At 29.6% G+C, this 23,688-nt stretch overlaps 1 protein-coding gene across 1 annotated transcript; it reads left to right on the forward strand.

The window, feature by feature from the left end:
* The first annotated feature begins 1,758 nt into the window (after positions 1-1,758).
* LOC119677558 (protein tincar) lies at positions 1,759-22,110 on the forward strand. The gene is made up of 8 exons (XM_038088961.1): positions 1,759-1,887; positions 6,006-6,484; positions 8,483-8,598; positions 9,965-10,199; positions 13,881-15,698; positions 15,780-16,161; positions 16,624-17,152; positions 21,180-22,110. Exons 2-8 carry the CDS (start codon positions 6,241-6,243, stop codon positions 21,966-21,968), a joined length of 4,113 nt encoding a protein of 1,370 aa, XP_037944889.1. The 5' UTR covers positions 1,759-1,887; positions 6,006-6,240; the 3' UTR covers positions 21,969-22,110.
* Positions 22,111-23,688: the final 1,578 nt, after the last annotated feature.

The following is a 23,688-nucleotide window of genomic DNA, read 5'->3' on the forward strand; positions in this document are numbered from 1 at the left end:
TCTTTAGCTTGACGCTTACCTGGAATGTCGCGCCAGTAGCGACTTTTTTAGGCTGAAAATCATTTATCAATCGGAGACCTAGTTGTAGACCAAATTAATCCACAATATGGCTTCGGTCCACAGAGTTGAATGGCAGATCCTGACCTCGCAAGAACATTTAATTATAATTGATAGTGATAAACTTAAAGGATATTTCACTTGGAAATACTTGGAAAACTATTATTTGTTTTGTTTTTATATAATAAATATTTATATTTATATTATACTATGCTTTTAATATATATATGTATATGTAAAAAAATATATAAATAAACAACAGCACACCTACAATTTCATTTTACCTTCATAATAGATTTTTAAGGCCGATTTCACTCACAGTCGTTTTCTTGTAAGAACAAGAAAAAATAAGTTGTTAACACAACTTATAATCCATAACACTTCAGAGATATTTATAGGTAATTTTGATCTTGCTGCCAAACAAATCTATAGAGCTAAATTAACAATATCTCTTGAAGCAGTTTGCAAATACATACATATATTAATTTTAAAAAAATAAATATAAGAGAAAATAAAATAAAATGATTTTAAAAGCAAATTAAGTATTTTATGTAAAAAAAATTTAGAGAACAGTATAAAGTACAGTATAAAAATAGCGCTAAAGTTCAATTTGCTTACTGTGCGAATAATTATGTTCGGCACTGTAAATGCAAGTCGTTTAAGTATTGCCTTTAAAAATAAGGTTTTGTTCTGCAACAATAACTTTTTTAAAAGAAAATATTAGTTGTTGGCAATGCTTTAGGAACAGGAGTACTTTTTGAGCACTTGTCCATAATTTTAAGGAGCAAAGTATAATCGTCTTTCGGATGTGGTGCGTGCAAGAGAGTTTGTATACATGTTGTTTCGTATCTTTTTCTACTTGGATGTTACTTAAAAATACTTTAAAAAATAAAATGTGATGTGTTTCAGTGATTTTTACTTAAAACAAAATATATATTGAATAATATTTATATCATTAACTTAACTTAAAGCTTAACTTAATTAAAAAATATTAAAATACTTGCTTTGTTTGAAATATGTTTTAGTGAAGTTTCATTTTAAGATACATATATGGTACGGTTTATATTCTGGTAAAATGATTTCTGAACAATTAAGCAATCATTTATATCCTTACTCAGTACATTTAGTATATTTACCGGCAAAACCAATAAACATTACCGATTTCAATGTGTTTGTACAATATTAGAGGCAACATCCTGTTCACAGTGCAAGAATTTTGTGTATATACACACTTGGGTTGTGCATGAAAAAGTTTTTGGGTTCACACTGCGTGCACTACAATCAAATACTTTAAATACTTTAAATACTTCAAATACTTCATTTTTTGTTTATGTTTTATTATTGTTTCGTGCTATTTATCATTGCTAAATAGCTTACAGAGTTCAAATTTATAACATTCGTCAGCAGCAATTTATGCTATTCAAATTTATAGAAGAAAAATTTCACTAAAATTATAGTGCGAATATAAGCATATTTACCCACACACACATACATAAGGACAAATACTTATATAAGTGCATGCCTCGTATGGATGCAAATAATGTGTTTTATTTGCTAAGTCTTTAAGACAATATCCAGTTTTCGATACAGCAGGTGCAATTTCAAATTTAATTTAAGGTATAACAGCATTTGTATCTGATGTATTTTTGTTTTGAGCTGTGTAATCACGACTTTTAGTCTTTTTAGTCTTCAAATCAAGCGGTAAACAGGATACTATATTCGCTGTTACTCTTATACGAATGTTGAAATGTAGACGAGCATTGTGTATCTGTGAATGAAGCTGTGGTGCCGTTGTATTTTGTTCCTACATTATAAAGGTAGCTCTGAAAGGTAAATCTCAGCATAGTTTTGTAATTGATTGCAATTTATAAATATGGAGGTATTGCTCCATTCTATTCTTAGCAAAGCTTGTAAATGTTCAAGAAGTATGTTTTAGATCCCATCTTAAAGACATAGTGGCCAAAAGGAGGTACCATTTAAAAGGGAGTTTTTAAAAACAGTTAAAACATACAATTTCTAGCGTAAAATGGTATTTATTATTTTAGAAGAGAGAACTTCCCACTTGTTGTAGTAAATTACAACAACAAAATCTTAATATTTATTAATTAATTGAATTCTTGGCTGGCCATACAGCTGTTTCGAGTATATCCAAATACCCATCATTAGTGATCTTTTGGAAATAATACTTGTATTTAATTATTCCTAAATAATTTTTTTTTAAACTGCAAGTATCAAGATTTGAACTCATGCCTTGTCATTCTCTTTTTAACTTTTTAGTTTCAGTATATAGATTCGCAAAAAAATATCTAAAAATATATATTCGCGTTATCCCAATCTGATTTCTCATACCCAAAAATATAAATTCGACTAGACAATATAAATAACCTATTAATAATCTACTAACTAACCAATGTGGATTTACTAACTTAATATATAAATTTTTAAACGATTCACATCTTATTTTAAATACATATACATATTACGTTCTAAAAACTATTGAAAAGAATATTAAATTTATTATAAGTTATACAGTTGAATCCCGATAATTCGAAATCACAAGGAACAGGATTTTTTACGAATTAGAAGGGTTTTCGAATTATCAATGTTTCGATTTAACAAAAAAAAAAAGAAGAAAATTCGAATTATCAGGGCTTTTACATTTCAGTTGATTTTCATATATTTTTATATATAACTTTATTAGCACTAAATAATCCAATTTACATATGTATTTACATCCTATGTACTATTATTTTAATAAGAAAATAAAATCATAAAATATTGTAAAGAGTAAGATCAAGTTTTAACTTTCAAAAAAGTTCTTAATTGTTGATTGCTTCAGATTCTTTTCGCCTTTCTCTTCAGTTGATTTTTCCAAACTTAATAAACAATCAAAAACATTTGTTTGGACATATTGATTTGAAACATAATATCGTAGTTGTTGAATGACCGAATAGCTTGTTTATTCATTATAAGCAGTTTCTCACTGGCTATCATCCCCATTCGTCTCTTTATTAATAGCTGCAACTTCTTCCAAAATATTATTATCTGTTAACATACCACATGCAGTCACGTCATTATCAATGTTAACGCAATCTTCGAAAAGCGTGACATTTGACATATACGGTCCACCAGATAATCTATGTTGAATTGTTCGACTTGACATACATTTTCGTTTAAATCTGAATTAAAACTGCAAACCCAAAAGCGGTTTTGAATGCAAAATCTGCTGACACTATTTCACGCTTTATAAACCATTTGGATTACCGTAAATAGCGTACAAATAGCGAACTCTTTTTTTTTCATCAATACTATTAGCTAGATTAATAACCATTTCCTTGCGGTAAAATAATTAAACATTTTTTATAACACCACGGTCAAGGGGCTGCGGCTTGGAAGGGGTATTTACTGGCGAAAAATTTATTTTTACATGGCTGAGATTAGGGGACCCATTATGCGGTATACAATTGTCCATAAATAACAGTATCTTTCGATTTTTGTTTTCATACCATCATTCAGCATCTGAAGCCATCGGTTAAATAGATCCATTGTTATCCACGCCTTCTTATTGTGTCGGCAAAGCATTAGAAGGCTGCTAATGTTCTTGAAGCACCTTGAATTTGTAGACATTACAAATAATAAGTGGTTTAATGTTCTTTAAATTTCAAATAAAATACGAATCAACGAGGGGACCAAGAGGTATGGAAATTTTACTAATTAATGAAGTTTTTTCAAGAGACCAGCATATTATTAAGAATTATTGAGGTTTTCAATTTATTGGGGTACGAACTATCGCGATTCGACTGTATATCATATATAAAATTACATAACGCATTCTTACAGATATATACATATATATGTAATCGTTTATAATTTTGACAAACTATAATTTGACCAATGATACTTGATCAAATCAATAAAAAGCTTTTATACAGGAATCTATTTTGCCACGGTGCCACGGTGCTTTAATGATTCCTTCTTTTGTTTTAGATTTATTTCTTTGTAATAGATTAATGCTCACTAAACCCAAATGAAAGATCTTTGTTTCTTTATGAATCATAATTAGACACTTGTTTTATAATAACCAAAACTAATAGCATTAAAGAGCCTAATAATTGTATGAAATAGTAAACTTATTTATTATCGAATTTGTAATCAATACATTGAGGACACAAAGATTTTTGATCTGTAATTGTCCAAGCTTTGGTTTAAAGAATTAAACAAAAAGATCGGCAATTTTTCATAGTTGTATGCTACACTGCCGCTTGCATTCATTAGTAATACATTTGACGCCATTGACAACTTTTCAAAAGAAAAATTTTTTTTCTCTTTTTAGATTAATTATATTCGTTAAAATCCTTCTTCTTTATAGATGGAGATCTAAGTTATGCTTTTTAGTGGAGGGTTAGAATTTTCATCACATGATAAATTAAAAATTCTCTTATTCGGATAGCGTGACAAGTCATTATATAACAGAAAATAAAAATTTATTTTTCTTTCAGAGTATCAAAAAAATACTCGCAACTTACGAATGAATACATGTGAAGCACCAACAATGCTCTTAAAATCTTCAGAGTTAGGTTCTACTCACAAAAAATTTTGCGTCTTAAGTTTCAGTGTAGACATATTCAAAAATCAGTCTATTGTGAATGTTCACTGAAAATTTGTTGAAAAAACCAGTCATACGTTAATATCATATAAAGAAATAAATAAATTTAAATACATATATAATATAAAAATGTTTACCATTGTCTTTATAATATTCGCTTGATGATCTTTATTTAAATTAATTAATTTTTAGTTTTTATAATTTTTATATTTCTTATTAGCGACATGCTCCTTTTGTAAAGTTAAAATTTCGAAAATAAATAATAATTTTTTGTAATTATTGGTTAGAATATATTTTTTTACATGATTGTGAATAAAATATGAATTTTCATGCCTTTTAACAGTAAAATCATAAATAGAAAATGTAACGTATTTGTTACAAACAATGACGACAAGAAATACGAATAATTAACGAAATCATTCGTTAACAGTTAACTGGAAATTTCATAGGTACTTCCCAAAGTCGTTTACAATAGACGAATTTTTACTCTTAGCAGCCATGCAATTTAAGCTACTTCTTAGTTAAGCGATTTCAAAAAGGTTAGACTAAATAAGCAACATGTGTTGTTGTTTTATATGTTATTTTTAAAATAAACAGTTGTTCTTTTTTGTGGTATGCTTACAAAGCAAAAGGCCTATTGTATACAACACAAAAAATATATGTCAAAAAAAAGCATTTAACATATTTTAAAAGTGATCCCAATTTGTCTTAAACAGTCTTAAGGCTGTTTTTTTGAAACTCTGAAAGAAAAAATTAAGGCTGTTCATATAAAGTTACGTTTTTTAAGCTCTTTTGGGTAAATTTTTAATAGCTCTGTGTGGAGAGTAAAAGTTAAAATTAAGTTTTTAGCATTGAAAATGCTTACATAAATTTCTCCTATAAATGTTTTTATGAAATTACTGTATAATATTTTCTGTTTTATTTTTATTTCTTTATTGTTCTCTTAGTTGTTACTTATTTTGCTTTTTAATATTTCGACTTCTGCTTATTTTAATTTATGGATGTATTCAAGCATTGACTGATTGTGTGAGAAGAGTGAAGAGGTTGATTTTGAAATTAATATGAATCTTAATTACTTTAGTAAACGATGTTGGAATTTACCCGCTTATCAATCGCATATTGCTTATTTTAAGCAAAAAGTTTGGTATGGTTAATAATAATTTTTTAAATATAAATAGTAAATACTTATTTGGCCAGTACTTTTGATAGCGAAAAGTGCAAAATGAGTTGTATTATACATAGTTTACCAAACTACAAAGATATTAATATTCATTTAAGTCCTAAATACGTATTTAAGCGATTTTATTTTGAGTCTAAAAATATGCCTTATATATTATTTCAGATTATAAATTCGTTCGATAATACTAAAGCTAACAAGAAACGAAAAAAAAATGAATTCATATTAATTCATTTATACAAATAATCTATGGATACATAAACAATACATGCTTTTTGATAATTAAAATATGCCCATTACGGGTTCATTAATTGGTTGAAGGAATCAAAACGATATTAACAAAAAAAACGCAATGTTCTTTATTTTACAAGAGAAGTAAGACAAAGCTTTGAATAGCCCGATGCCGATAAAGACAACAAGTAATAGTTTTAATCATCAACACCCAGAGCAAGAATCTTGTTCACATTACCACTTACAACACATGAATTCTAGAAGAAAACGTGGAAAGCAAAGCAATAAAAACTTCTTTGAGATGGATCATAACACTTTTCTACATTTAAATTCATTATGGTCCATTTGGTATGGAGTTTTGTTCACATTATTTCAAGGATACCTAGCCGTGCATGGTGCTTATCGATTCTTAGGTAATACAAACATTAAATTCAAACCTACAAAAACATATTCTTAAAGTTTCCAAATTCTTTGGGATGAAATTTAAAATATATTGTGATATAATTTTTTATTTTGATTTAATATCTCATATTATGTAAAACTATTTTTCAATTAAAAAATTTAAAAATAATTTATTATACAAAACATAACACATTTTTTAAATCACGTCACAATAATATCAATATACTGTCTGAATAAATAACTCATTGGAATGCGTTAAGTTCGTTAGAGTAAATTAAGAGCAAATTATTCAGGCATACGTGATAAAAACAGACAATAAAATAAAACTTGTTCTAACAATAAATTTACACTAATTGTAACCTTTGCAACATTAGTACTATTTCGAGACAATTTAGTGTAAACAGCAACAATTACCCACTAATAGAATTCAATTAAGAGAATGCTGCCAAAATATCAATATTGCAAGTATGTGAGAACGCGTTCATAATTACAAACAGAAGATATGACGAAAATCACCTTGAAACGCGAATTTTAACAGTACGTTTGGACAAATGGATTTTCGTATTTACCAGGATAAATGTATGGCAATAAATCCTACTCACTTTCATGGCGATATGGAAACATTACAAAAGAACAATTATTTTAAATATATCGGATGTTTTTTTTTAGCTGCATGAGAACTTAAAATAATAATACAAGACAGAAATTCTGTTGAAATAGGATTTCTTATTATAATCTGGTAGATAATTTCATTGCATTTATTTTTTGAATATGATATCCGACATATGTCCGCCGCAGCTACGAGTTCCATGGTTCATTCGATTAGTGTTTTTAATTTTTAACTATTTTTTGCAATAAATGTGTTCGTATGGCGTCAATGGAGGTATAAAGCATTGATTTTCAATGCTTCAAGAGTTGATAATTTGTCGGCATAAACCAGTTCCATAAAAAATAATCGAGTGGCGTTAAATCGCCAGTTAACTAGACCACTTCTGGAAATAAAGTGCAACTCAAATTCATACATGTTTATGCAGTAATCAAACAAAATCAAAATCACTTGCAACATATGAATGTGCGATCAACTTTTCCGCACACCTAATGAAAAAAATTCGAGCGGGCTACTGCTAAAAGGGGAGAGACAAAATGTAATTGAAATGAACTGAGATTTTTGCTGCAAATTTTACCGCACAACTAAGTGCTTCGGCAAATCAACATGTTGGATTCGTATGCCTGTAGTTGATATTCGAATACTTTTCATATTATATGCGTGAGCACTCGCACATTATTTTGTTCATTTTTCTGTTGAGCACAACTAACGACAGAAATTTATGAATGAAGTTGCTTAAAGGGGAAAGACGAAATATAATATAGAAATGTTATGTATTTTGAACTTCAAACTTATAAGCACAATTAACAACTATAGCAGCTAAGAGAAGAAAATTGATTGAGTTTTTATAGACAATTCTATTTAATTGTTTTTGCTAAATCTTTAATATTAAAAAATATATATCTATATGTAATAAATAATATTAATACTCCATGTAAAGATATTTAATGAATTTATATATTTTATTCGACACTTTGCAAATTATGTTAAGGTGTGCGCCGCGCACCTCCGCACCTTAGAGAAGTCGTCACTGATTTTGAATGTTAGTTTATCTAAATTGATAGCCATATTTGAAGATTGCATAAAAATAACTTCAAAAAATAAATAAATTACAATATTATATATATATGCATTGAGTTTCAAAAAAAAAAATTTAAACAATCTAAAGGAAAATCCTAATAAGTAACAAATAGCTGAATTAAAACAAGACTATATATATGAAGTATAACAAAATTTAAGCAAAATTTTTTGTTCTCTTTTTATTTGAATTCACTTATGTAGATAGTTTTATGTATGTATAATGCATACATATATGTATGTAACAAATTTAAAATGAAATAAAATAAATCTAATAATACTAATACTATATTATATTAAATAACAATATATGTTTTTTTATTAGGTTGCTCTCTCATTCAGTGGAAAATTGAGCCAGTAACCGAGTTAAATTTGCAAATAATATTATCTGGAGTTGTATTCATTCTTTTACCTTTTTTCTTCACATCAGCTGTATTTAAAGTAAGTCTAAACTGTCTACTTCGACATTCAGTAAAGTTGTTCGTTCAACTTAATTTTGGAATTGAATGGTAAATAATGATAAACAATTGAAAAGTTGATGTATAGTATAGTTTTAATTTTGTTTTAATTTTAATTAAGTTATTATCTTTAAAAACTATTGCATAAGCCGAGTTAGTTACGCGACAAACTATGCTGCACAACTTGGTCGAAACAAAATCGTCATAATGATTGATAGAATATTTGAATATCTAAATAAAAGCACTTTTATGTACGAAACCATTATAGGGAGAATAATATCACTGAATAAATAATATTAAGATAGTATTTTACAAAAGTTTAACATTAAGCCTTTTCTTTTGTAAGCATACCACAAAATAACAACTGCTTATTTTAAAAATAACATTTGAAACAACAACACAACTTGCTTATTTAGTCTAACACAGCTGGCTTATTTAGTCTAACCTTTTTGAAGGTTTAACTAATAAGCAGCTTAAATCGCATGGTTGCTATGTTAAGAGTAAAAATTCGTCTATTGTGAACGACTTGTGGAAGTACCTATGAAATTTCCAGTTAACTGTTAACGAATGATTTCGTTAATTATTCGTATTTCTTGTCGTCATTGTTTGTAACAAATACGTTATGGTACATTTTCTATTTATGATTTTACTGTTAAAAGCATGAAAATTAATATTTCATTCACAATCATGTAAAAAAATATATTCTAACCAATAATTACAAAAAATTATTGTTTATTTTCGAAATTTTAACTTTAAATTTTATTACATATTTTTCAGAAAAAACTAACAAAATTTCCATTTTATCCAGAGTTGCCATCGAAAGTAGTGTTTCTTTTATTTGTTCTTTTGCGACATTTTTACAAAAGAAAAGGTCAATTATATAATATATTAAGTTCATATATACTAGAACTTTTTTGAATAAAAATCTTTTAAGTAAACTTAGTTTAGGTGCAGGTAAATGAGTATATTGCTCTGTATTTGATGATATACAAAAACTAAAAAAAAACATGTAACTTATTTATGAATGTCTAACAAAATTTTAAAAATTGCCCGTCTGATTGCTTTTCGATCGAACTTTGATCAAGAAAAACTGTTTTTAGAACTTTCAAAATCATTGCAGTTTTTATAATTGAAGTTGGATATCTGTATGTAAGTTATCTGCGGCCAATCATTCCTATTTTAAGAAAGATTTCTTTGGAAATACATTTTAAATGTATTTAACATAAACGCAGCATTGCTCATTTGTAATGTCATTTTTTACTTTCTACATAGGAAGTTTATTCTCTTAAATACGATAATACACAATATATGTTTGATAATTTTTTTTAAACAATAATTAATATTTTAAGGTTGGCAACTTAGCCAATGATGGCGTTAAATTAGCTACCGGTTCCAAAGGACGACGCTGTTCAATGGCAACACATGATGGACTTGAAGAAGAACCGAATGGTGGGACAATACGAACATTATGGACTCATGGCGGACCAACGGCGGCTTTTGTGCATTTGTTAATAGCAATGTGCCTACTAATGCCACGACTACTTTTAGAAGCAAGAATAATTGAAAATGGTTTGCTCCCAAAAGGTGATTACTATAAATTAAAGTATATATTTAATTAAAAAGGCAATACTCTAAATCGTTTAATGAAATTAAGTTCAATCGAATTACATATTTAATAATATTTGAATAACAGAATCTTATTTTAGTAAATGTCTATTATAAACAGTTTTATACCCAAAAACTTCAATGGACAAAATTTAAATAATCGTGAATGTATTCATAAGAACAGTTATATTAGGCTGTGTTCGGTGGGTCGCAAGTGTTGTAAAATACGCATGCTGGCCTATATTCGTTAAGCGAGACATAGGCATCACTGTTACAGTCTAATATAAAATTGATAATTAAAACGAATACAGAATTCAAAGAAATGGCGAGAATGTTGGAAATTTAAAAATAAAACGCTGAACTTTCACGTTTTTTCCAATTTATGAAATTTTTGAATTTTTCGTTGGAAATTTCAATAAAGGTTCACAATAGTTCAATTATTGCTTTGGTAACACTTTTTACTTTACTGGCCGCAGTGTTTGGCCAGTCACTTGCTGTTCTTACGAAGTTTGATGAACGACGCAGTGATTTAGAATAACTTTGATTTTCAAATTAGTGAAATTTTTAACTGACACTGTGGTTGAGCAGTTTTTAAAAGAATTAGGACGTTTTATATTTACAGAGTACTTCTTTGCTTTTATAAATCAAAATCACAATTTGTTAAATGGTGATAACAATCAGAGTTTATTAAACTATGGTCGAAATCACTGTTGAGGTTGTAAGGCTGTTCGACATCACTGTTAACTGAAACAGTGATCGAAGTCGTTGTTGTGATTGAATAGTGGTTTGAATCACGAATATTGAAACCAAGGTTTGCATTTCGCAGTGATTTATTGTAATTGCTGTGCCGTCGTGTTGAATCTAGTATGTTCTGTTCGCACTAACACATTAATTCACACAACTACTGTACGTAGTACACACATATTAGCTTCAAAGAAGCAAAGTCGTGACAGCAGTAATCGAGGGTGTTAAGTCAGATGTAAGCTGTACAGGTTTCAATGCAAGGTCAGTCACAAATTGGGCCCATAGAAACAAGAACCCCCAACTCATGTCCAGTAGTTATGCGCTAAAAACATCCGTAATCTAAACAATGTGGAGGAAATCACACCACAAATTACAGTAGATGCACTATTTATAAGGAGATTAAACAGAGACTACATCATAAAAACAAATACTACGTCTGCCACCTATCATTAGTCAGGTTACTATAACTCTCGCTTCCAAAACATTCTCCTCAAAAGCCACAAATGCTCGAATAATGTCTGCTATCGTAGTACAATTAAATTCTATGTTAGTAAAATTCTATGTTAGCAACTCATGTGCAAAGTCATCTTAACTACAAAATAGAATGTAACGAACATATAGTTGATGCCGTTACGGTTCTAAACACGACATTTTTTAAAGTTGCAACTAACGCATCTTCCAGCAACCAAAACTTGAACGTGTCTGGAAAAATTGTCATTAATAGAAATATTTAATTTTTTGTCTTGATAAAACCAAAAACTAGGCGGGAATGACAAACAAGTACATTACGTTTCTTAAAAAGGCAACTCAACTTTATTTAAAATAATCTTGGATTAGTTTGTCTCGAAACGTAGAGAAAAATTCTTCCTCATGAAAAGCCTATAAATTTTTAAAATCTCCTACAGTTGACATAATTTCACTAAAAGGCGTGCTCGTAGCGATGAAAAAACAACCAATATTTTCTCACAACAGTTGACAGTCTTTGAACCTAATATTGCAATTATAGATAATGAACTACCCAACTTCCTATTTGTACTTAAAATATTTAAATTCACATAATCTTCTTCATAATCTTCTTGAATTGAAAACAAACTTGATGGCAAGAAAGTAATGTGAATGAACATATTACACCCAAAATGTCAAGACATCTATCATCTTTACCAATAATCTTTATTGCAAGACACTTCAATACCAATATTAGCTGTCATTACTATCCAATGAAGTAAAAAAAATATTTAGTTATAATAGTCCATAAGGCAAGCATTTGCCTTTCCCTAGAGACCTATTAATCTACTACATTGTCTTTCTAAACTACAATATTTGAAAAAATATTTTTACCAAAGCTACAGCCTCGTTTTAATAAAAATCAAACGCTTCGTTTTCATCAGTTTGTCTTTTAAGAACCTCAATCATGAAATGAAACTTGTATTTGAGCTCAGAGAGTACTATTCAACAATGTTTCTCGACGTTAAGCAAGCTTTTGAGTATGGTATGACGGATTATTTATAAAATCAGACATTTGTAACCCTCGAATATACAACCAGTATTAGAATTCAATTTGGACATATGGCTTTCAACTGTATGGAATGCAAGTGCCGCAAAAAATGGTATTCCGCAAAATGCTCAATCAAATATATTAAGACTGATCACTGGATCGCCATGGTACATCAGAAATTAGCAGAAAACGTGTTTCACCAAACATATACCTCTCTATTAGTTCTAGCCAAATTATAAATAATAAAAAGCCCGTAAAATGAGATTTACTTATTATAGTTAACATGTAATAGATCGATCCTGGCCCTACGAAATATACATTTCGGTAGTTCCCTTACTTTGCCATTTGCGCACCACAATCCATTGGCTTCGTTTTTGTATTTCAATGCCTTACAATGTGAGCAAACCGAGTTCATTGATCTAATAGCAACACATTGATAGTTACTATAGTCAATTGACACATCGTAACTGCAAGCAGCTCGATTCAAACTTGCGCGATTATGAGTTGAATGTCGCTCTTGCGCTTCTCGCGTTTGTGATATCCGAATTCTTTCAAGTTCATTTCGGTCGTCATGTTCTTGTGCAGTATGATTAGATCGGGAATTAGTATGGTTTGTAGCATTTCGGGTTCTTCTACCTAAATTACTTCGTCTTACACGAGGCATATCGAATATAAATTGTGTCACATGCACTAATTAGTGATCAAAAGTAATTAAATACTTTGTAAAAAACACGATATAAAAACAAACCTCAGTAAAATATTAGTATGTATTTAAATTATTTACAGCTCATATATTAATGACAGTATTTAATTATTATATTTGAAATTTGAAATACTGATGATGTTGCTTAGACAACAGTGATGTAATATGAATTTTATTGAATAGCAATAATTCGATTTTTTTTCTCGCCGTAAAAACCATCCTTGGACTTCAACGAACATTTAAAAAAAAGATTTGACCAAATTGGTCCAGGCGTTGTTGAGTTATGCGCTTACCAACACATTTTTTGATTCATTTTTATAAATAAGATTTATAAAAAGGAGAAGAAAAATTTAACAGCCAAAATAGCTAATCCTCCTAGGATGTGTGGTTTAGGTTCATTTGCTCTTGAAATAATTCACTGTCGTGAAAATTTATAGCTTCCATTATTAAGCATATAACAAAAACCTCAGCCTTTAATGTAAAAGACGCTATAGAATTTAAGAATAAAATAAATAGTTTCTACATATATGACGATGAAAAAATATCTCTTTTGACGTTATTTCCAATTATCTTAGTATACATACCTCTTGAGGTGGCATTAAAAATTATAGAGAAAAAATGAAATTTGAAATAATACATATTTATAAATTTAGTTATATGTATCTGATAAGTTGAAATATTTGATATAATTGAAGCATTATGTATAATATCTTTTCAGAAAATATTTGGCAGAGCGAATTAGACTTTTTAATTATAAATCGTCGAAATTTGGTTGTAAATCCCATTCACATTTCTCAACGTCGGAGGTTCTTATTTGAAAATGAGTATTATTTTAAAAATACCTCAAATATAAATGAATTTGTTAATGGCTTAAACAAAGGCGTAAATAAAAACATAATCAGTTCTAATAAAATCAAAGCGATACCACCTAACAATAACTTAATATCTCATGATTTGACTGATTTAATTTATGGTAAAAGTAACGATTACGATGAAAGTATAAACATAATGAGAAACGATGAAACTAACCATAAAATAAAACCTCAACTAACTGAAAGTCTGTTTAACAAAGACAATATAATCTCTAATGAATTCCTGCCTAATAATATCACTCAAACTACTTCCGAAATTATAATAACAACCAATCTTGAAAATATATCAGCGAAGCCAATGAGACTTAATTATTTAAGTAATAATTCAAATGAAAATGTTGAGGCTGCACTTATAACTACAAATAAACCATTGTTTCCAATGACTGCCCAAACAACAGCTTCATTTGTTAAACTACATATTAATCCTACAAAATCAATTATTATAAAAAAACATTATTCCAACACAACCACACAAACGCCTACAACAACATCAGCAAATGAAGGCTCCACACATAAAAAGAAAAATTTCTTATATCACAATTATCAACACAAGAATAATAATAGTAAAACACATAAGAATACATATCGACATCAACGACAAAATGTATTAATCGGGCATCGACCTATTAACACGGGAGAACTAAACTCAAGGGAAACGAAGAAAACAGCTATAAGATATCAGAACAAAACAGAACTGTACAGTGGTAATGAATCATTTGAATTTGCCAATAATAATTTACATACATCTGATCGTCATATGTCGTATGATAACGCGGGTCTAAAACTTAGCACTGATATTCCTGACCCCGATATAATAAGTACTGTCAGGTCAGAAATTCTTTCTGTGTCATCAACATCTGCGAAAGCACATTCAAAGATCATTGAAAAAAGACCCAAAAAACCTAAAGTGAAACGAATGGCTGATAGTGTACTGGATATTGAAATAGAACCTGCTTTTTTAATCAGTAATTTTTCTAAAAATTATTCAAATGAAAATTATGCTATGTTCGTAGCTACATCTACAAATAATGAATCATTTACTGACACACTTATAAAGAACATCTCTATTGATGGTCAATCCGATTTTATTCAACTGAACGGTTTTGCCGGTATGTTGCAAATACTATTCGGTATTGAAAAGCCTATCGATGTGGACGTTTTTAATCATCCGCCTAGCTTCGAGTTTTTAAATCTTTTATTAGCACTGACGGTATGGTCTGTGCGCTATCCTGCCGTTTTCTGGGCCACAACAAAAAAACTAGCAATCATTTTTAGTATTCAAATAGTTTTTGCATCGATAGATATTATTTTTAGCTACGCAGGCGTTTCAAATCTATATAAAATGCAAGTATATAGCGAAGCTACACCCATAAAAAAATCAGGGCTTCTTTTAAATGCTGTGGTAACATTGGCCCTTTTTTTATTATCATCAGCTTTGATAATTGCATCTTCAATGATTTTGTATTTATATGGCCACGGACGATTAACAGCCAAAGTGCGAAGTCGATCAATGATTACCATAAAATCGAATAAGGCATGGATTTATTTTGCGCATTGTGCCTCGTTGTGTTACATTTTAGCAATTGCGGTAGTTAAGGCACCCCTTCTTAATGATTTGAATGCAACGTATAGAAAAAATTTCCATCATTTGACATTTTTTTCTGGTGAGTCACATATGAATATGATAATTAATATGTAAACATTTCATAATATATACCTTTATTTTTCTAATATCATTTATGCAGTGCTTATAAGTGTAGTCAATTTTTTCATGTGGATTGTGATATGGCTTTCATTGTCAGCTAAACGCCACTGGACATTTAAGTTACCGCCAATTGACTCTTATGACGTACCTAAAATTAGTGGACAACCTCTCTTAATGTCAAGCCAGTCTTCGCTTCCAAACGCTAACGCAGAAATAACTACTCAGCAGAAAGGGGTGACGAAAATCGATACAAGTGCAAATAATGGTAGTAATAAAAATACCAATATTAATGGCAACAACGATATTTATTGGCCCAAAATAATATCTAATTCTCCTAAATTAAGAGTAACTTTTAATGAAGTAACTAGTACGTCTGAAGATGCTCTACTTATTAGTGATCAAAAACAAACTGATGGCAAGCGGTAAAAAATTATTTTCAAAAATAAAATCTCAAATTGAAGATAAGATTTAATTACATACATAATTATGTTTTTCCTGTCTTTTTTTCTTAATGTCTTATAAAATTATTTGAATGCACTTTTCTTTTTTTTTTATAAATTGATCGAATACAAATTGAATTAAATTTTGAAATATTATTTTTTTTTGAACAAAAAATATATAATTATAACATATATATATATAATTATATTTTGTCCCGCTTGTCGCCTGTTTTTTTTTTTAATATATTATTTGAACACTATACCTTCAATATTTAAAAAGCATATTATTTATACTATAAATAAATTAAAAAATTTAGTAGTTTAACTACATCCAATTACAACATTTAATTTTAAATACAATTCGCTTTTTTGTTTATAAATGGCATGTATTAAATGATCATTTTGTTCAAATAAGTAATAAAAAATTTTATATATTTTATTTAGCGATTCGTCCAATGGAACAATGGTATGTTTTACCAGTGTTACGGGGGAAATTGATGAAGGAGAATACGCAACATTAAGCGCCTCTTTTGGGGTAGATTCAGCAGGTCTAGAGAGCTTTAATACAAATATACAAGATTTGAATCATAAAAATGGAGAAAATCAAAACAGCAGTACTCCAAATGAATTGGAATATAACAAACTTCAATCACCCCAACCACAATTAATGAAAGAAACAGTTAATTCTTACGCGATTAATGTAACGGAATTTATGGCAACTGGGACTGAACTTACAACTAATACTGTTGCTGAGAAAAGTAAACTATTAGCATATGAAAGCAATGAGGGCATTACTTTAGCGAAAAATTCTAAAGCTAAGAGATTATCCCCAACGTCTTCAAACAGTGTCAATTATGCCAATAGCACAGTTTGCCAACCATTTATCAAAGTTCCACAACATTTATCAACCCCCGAACGACTTTTTGGTCCGTTGGCACCCGTTACAGTTGCTGTACATACAAATGAAGCACATGTAAGTAAGAAATTTAAGATACCTATCGAATAAAGTTTAATATATAAAAGTTTAATATATTTATATATATAAAATATAGCTTTAATTCTATTATCATAAATTTTTTTTTTTTTTTGAAATCTTAAAGCCCATCATAAAAGGTTTTTTGAAATATATGAATAAACAATACATCATTTTTTTTAATAAAATAATTTATCATATATTACAACTTTAAAAGCCGATATCTAGAGAACTAAACTATATAAACATATAGTAGCGCAATGGATAAAGCTGTTCAAAATGTAGAAATTATCCAAAAACCTTTGAGAAAACAAAAATCCGTGCAGCGGAAATCCGACACCACAATACTTTATAAGAAGCGTATAGTCTTCCTTGTAAAGAAGGTTGCAGAAGCATAAGGTTTATTGTTGATTGTGATGCCTTGAATCTAAAAACTTCTAAGAATAAACACAAAGACGTCTTGTCAAATTTTTGTATTATATATTTTTAAGCTTATAAAAATATATCTTAATTTCATGTAAATGCCGTGAACGATGAAAAAAATTGTTTTTTGCGCCTCTATAACGAAGCATTTCGCCGATCTCGACGATTTTGTTATGAAGGTTGTTTCTCTTCCACTTATTTTTCAATAAAAATATTACTGTAAAGTTGTTTTTAGAACATAAATATAGTGTTATAACATATTGTCTGATAATATCGTATACAGATAAGTCGGAACTGTGTCGTGCATTTGACTATGTCAGTATGCGTGGCAATTTATTGCTTTGTGCCTGACAGTACTGTTGTAATCGATGTTTTTGATATAAAGTTCAATGAATAAAAGATTTAACAATATATTTAGGTAGTACATTTTAGAGCATGTATTGTCCTAAAAGCATCCGTAATACCTATAATTACTTTTCTTTGAATTCTGCTAGGGTTTTGAATATTATAGCCATTGGTTCAAGCTGGCCAGCGAACTACTGCCACTGTGGTCATGTACATGCAATGAGTAATATCGGAGCGGAGACCTTGTCTTTTCCCGAACATTTGCAAGAGAGCTAGATAGAAAGAAATATAGCTGCAATAGAAAGCTATCCATCCCTTCTTGATATTCCATCACAGTTTAATATAAGATTTTCAATTTTATTTAATATCGCAGTCAAGAACTAAATCGAAAATATGAAGCTTTAGATAAAGTCATTAAAAAGAGGGCCAAAAAAGATAAAAAGAATTTCTATGATGCGCTAGCCTCTGAAGCGGAAAAAGCTGCTAATAAGGCTGGCATGAAAACACTGTTCGCTGTTACGAGAACTTTAAGCGGACAAAAGAATAATACACGCAATATTCCAGTAGAAGATGAAAATGGTGTTCTTGTAACCTCAAAACAAGAACAATTATCAGTTTGAAAAAAATATTTTGAAAGCACGCTTAACTCAGTATTTGCTACAACCGAGGATAATCTCACTTCTCAACGGCGCCATAACATCAACAGGCAAATTAATACCGAACCACCCACAGTAATGGAAATAAGGAGATCAAAAGAAATGCTCAAATTGGAGGGGCATCTCACTTCTTCATACCATAACAAAAATATTAAACAAAATTATTCTTGACAGAATCGAGGAGCACCTTGACAAACTCATAAGGAAAAATCAATCAGGTTTTCGCCTAGCGAGATCGTGCGTGGATCTGATTAATATAATGCGAATAATTACAGAACAATCCACCGAATTAAACACCACACTTTACATAGTGTTTGTGGATTTTTTAAAAGCATTCGACTCGCTTAACAGACAATCAATATGGATAGTGCTCCCGATAAAATAATAAATATAATCAAAGCTACCTATGAAGGTACAACTTGCAAAGTCTTACATGGTGTTGAACTCAGCGAAGCTTTCGTGTGCCGCACAGGAGCAAAACAATGTTGAGCCTTGTCTCCGCTTTTATTTATAACAGTCTTGGACTTGGTATTTAAAGGTATAGAAACACGTACGCCTGGTATAAACTGGGGGCTTAGAGGTAGACTAGCTGATCTTGAATATGCTGACGATGTTATTTTACTGTCAAACCGTCATAGCGATATGTAACATCAACTTACTATGTTAGAAAACGAGGCTAAGAAGGTTGACTTAGTAATAAACTGCGAAAAGACGAAATCAATAAGAATAAATTCAAATAGTAGCACAGTACTGCGCAGTAGCAGCACCGATATTGCAGATGTGGCCAGGTTTGAAACCTCGGCAACCAAATTTCTGGAGATGGCGGAACATTGGCTGACGTCGACTGTAGGATACGTCGGCAGACTTAAATCGATCTGGAAGTCTACAATCATTACGCGGCAAACATAACTAAATATAAAAATATTTAATGCGTATATTAAATCAACCTTGCTATATGGTTGTGAGACCTGGCACACTTCATGCACTATCATAAACAAGCTGCAATCCTTCATCAACAGAAGCCTAAGAAATATTTTAAAAATCTGGTGGCCGCAAACTATTCGCAACGAAACGCTGTAGCGTAACTGCCATCAAGAAAGCATCAAAAAGGAAATCAACAAGCGCAAATATGGATGGATTGGCCAAAGGCTCAGGAAGAGCTCAAAGGAAATACCTCACGCAGCGTTAGAATGGAACCCACAGGGCCGGCGAAGAAGAGGAAGGCCAAAAAGTACTTGGCGCAGAACTGTCACAAGCGAAACAAGGAAATCTTTTAACGAACTTAGAGCAATAGCTTGGCAGCGTAACAACTAGAAAGCATTTGTAAATGCTATAGTATATGTTAAATTTGATATACCTAAAATGTTCTTTGTAATTAGACTAAATTTATAATTTTGTTAAAATATAAATATGTCCTAATAATAATAATAATCAAACGAAACTCCTAAATAATTCTTTAGATCTTTTTCTCTTTCGTCAGTCCGATCTATAGAAGCAGGGGTTCCTCAGGGACCGCCACTTTCCTCCCTCTCTACAACATTTATACATCTGATATCCCAATGTTAGGTCCCTTGACTCTGGCGTTATATGATGACGATACGTGTATGCTATACTCAGATAAATGTGCTCTCTACATAACCAACACACTTCAAGAGCATATACACTTAATCCTGGAGTATTTCCAGAAATTAAAAACAAAAATCAATAATGAAAAACTAAGGCTCTGTTTCTTACGCGTAAGTGGAGACAGAATCGAGAGTAAGACTGGGAGATATGGTAATAAACTGGGAGAATAGCGTTAAATATCTCGGCATCACGGACAAACGATTCACATGGCTTAAACATGTTCAACTAAAAAGAATTAGCTGTGCCAAAATACTTCATCATCTCCAACTGCTATTCAAAAATAAAAATTTCAATGTTAAGAACAGGAAGCTAATATATAACCAAATAATTCACTTCTATGTCACTTCTATGTGGATGCATAGCGTTTGACAAAGCCTCACGTACTACCACGCCAGCTAGAAATTGCACAAAGCCAGGCTCAGAGAAGACTTTTCAAGGTACCATGGTACATTAGGACGAATGACATCCTCAGGATCCTCTAGATTGATCCGATTAAAAAATACGTAAAGGATAGAGCCATGAAATTATTTACGAAAAATTCCAGACTTACCAACACCGCGTTATCAAATCTCAGAATAGTTACAGGCTCCTCGGGGAGGTATGCAGATCTGAGGTCAATTATTGCTTAGTCGCAGTTAATAGAGAGTGAAATGAAGTGAGGCTCTAGAACATTCTCCATTGTTTTGAACAATATAAGTACAGCATGAAGTTGATCAGCATAACGTAGCAAGCCCAATATATTGGATGATATCTGACTAACAGTTTGTAATTTATTTGTTGGTAGGCAAACTAATTTTTTTATATTTTTGAGCTACTTCATTAAGACCTTAACAATATTCATATATCATAATAACATAAATCGGTTAACAAAGGTTCAAAATCTCATAACGAAGTAGGTATTTAATTTAAATGAAATAATTGTTTGTAAATAAACAAATGAAAATATAATATATAATGATATTTGTATTTATTTACAGATAACATCCAGTTCCATACAACGATGCATACGTCGTGCCGATTCTGGAGTACCAAATGAAGCATTAACACCACGTAGTGATTCTACTTCAACAACTGAAAGCACAACATCTCCACCTGAACGAGCACCGTCCGAATCTTCTAGTGGCGTTCACTCCAGTGAAGAGCGAGACGTTGAAGTTATTATTCGACCACGTTCTATTTGCAAATCAACACCGAAACCCCAGCAACCAATCATAGAAGAAGAGCCTTATGGTCGCTGTACTAATATGCGTATGTCCAGTTTTATTGCTAAACCATTAAGCGTTTCTGCAAACACTTTGCCACACTCACGAACCTCATCAGAACCAAAATATGATTATATACATCATTGCAGTACTATGCCATTACCAGTGCATAATGCTGAATATACTTCATCAAATATATCAGCATATTCTAATTCATTATCAGCGCATTCAATGAATTCACAACAACAGCCCACTTCTAGTTTTAAATCTCAATTGTATGCTAATACTACGAGTGCCATTTCAGATCCTCAACAACAACAACAGCCACTAACTGCTTTACATACCACACTACCAAATGGGGTACGTTATTCCAATCCGCACTTTCTTCGACGTATGTCACATGTTGGCAAATTAGTAGAATCATCATATGAAGAAGTAGAGATTGGTGCTGGGCACCACACTTTCTCAAAACTACTGCATGAACCACTAAAAAATGGTTTGACTAATTCTGTTATACCAGAAAACTGTGTACCCATCAATTATACAGTTATATCTAATCAATAATATAATCTGTATGCTTCAACTAAATAAACAAATGTGTCTATCATATCTTATGGTACAATATCATTTTTGTTAACATATATTAAAGTATTATTTAAACAAAAATCGTCTAATCAAATGCTTCACTGGCAGTTGCGAATATGTATAATCCATTCAATTATTCACTTTTATCTATATTCATAACTATATTAATAACTATTCAATTATATATGGTAAATACTATAAATTCATTAATATTTATTTAATTCATAGAACTGTAACTAAATGTAGGTGTTTTTTAATTTAATACATATCAATAAGTATTCAATATTTCAATAACTTCATCATTTCACCACTTCAATTCCTCTTTTCATTTGGAAACAATATATAACATATCAAAATAGTATATAGTAAAATACGCATACAGCATTGGACCAGTTTCAAACTATTATTCTTTAAGATTTAAATTATTAATTAATTATGAACTATATTAATGTAATTTGAATCACACATAGAAATAAAAAATACAGCGACTTAAAAATGTATAATAATCATTATCAATGTATAACCATTACATTTTAATGGACCTAAATTTACTACTAAACTTTTAAAATGTATCTCATAATATATTATTCATATTTTAATTATTATAATATAATAAAATACGCAAAGAAGTTATAAAAATTATGTATAAATAACTTTTTTACATTGAAGTTCAATGTTAATAAAAGTTATAAATAAAATAACTACGTGTTATTTCACAGCAATAATTATATCAAAAGTATATTGAAACTAGACTCATTTTAAGTTTAAAATATACAAGTTTAAATAATTAATTTTCAATTAATATGCTTAATTAAAAATATTATGAAGACTTTATCATAGATATATCTTATTCAAAACATATATATTTATACATTTACGTTTACAATAAAACGTAAATCTCTGCTCATTTTTATATATATAAATATATTATATGTAATACATATACAATAATATTAAAATTTACTTTCAGTTAATAAGTCACAAATTAATTTTCATATTTTATCTATTAAATAATACCTAAATACTACTGAATTCAAAAATTAAGACATGATATCGATTCCTATTTACTTAATATTCGATTAAATGCTTAAATATAAAAGTGTATGTATTTTTAAAAATATAGTAATTAATAATAATAATCTATTATATAAAAACGTCATGGAAATAGTATTGGCCATTTAATAATGTGGTATTTATATATCAAAATAATAATAACAATAAATTTTAAGTTAAACTATCTTAAAAAGTAAACAATTTGAGTATACATTACGAATATATTACATATACGACTATTAATAAAATGCGATACTTATGGTATGTCTATTATACCGCTTTCATTTATCAAACATATTAGTACCAAATCTTTTTGCATATACATATATTATATTTAGTGTATAATAATATTTAATTGCTATTGTTAGATGTGACGTGATATATATTTTTATTTAAATAATTGTATACATGAAAATAAATGTTGAATCACTTATTAAAATCATTAGTTTGTTCAATAGTTTTCTAAATTTTTGAATATTATACTTAGCTCTCAAATCAGATAGCAGGCTGTAGGACACTATTTGATAAGTAAATGCAATTAGTTCTTTATTCAATTTATTTAATCTTCAGTTCTTAAGAATTCTCTTGAATCTGCAAAGGTGTTAAGTTCAATGTTTATATACTATTACAGCACAAATTAGTTGTG

This window comes from Teleopsis dalmanni, chromosome 2 (genome assembly GCF_002237135.1).
Source record: "Teleopsis dalmanni isolate 2A chromosome 2, ASM223713v2, whole genome shotgun sequence".
NCBI lineage: Eukaryota > Metazoa > Arthropoda > Insecta > Diptera > Diopsidae > Teleopsis > Teleopsis dalmanni.

Bases quoted from the DNA above. Each gene is read 5' to 3' on its own strand.
- LOC119677558 (XM_038088961.1), top strand. From the start codon at position 6,241: ATGCCGATAAAGACAACAAGTAATAGTTTTAATCATCAACACCCAGAG. The intron at 15,699-15,779 runs GTGAGTCACATA...TCATTTATGCAG, and splicing joins TCATTTGACATTTTTTTCTG to TGCTTATAAGTGTAGTCAAT. The intron at 17,153-21,179 runs GTAAGTAAGAAA...ATTTATTTACAG, and splicing joins TACATACAAATGAAGCACAT to ATAACATCCAGTTCCATACA.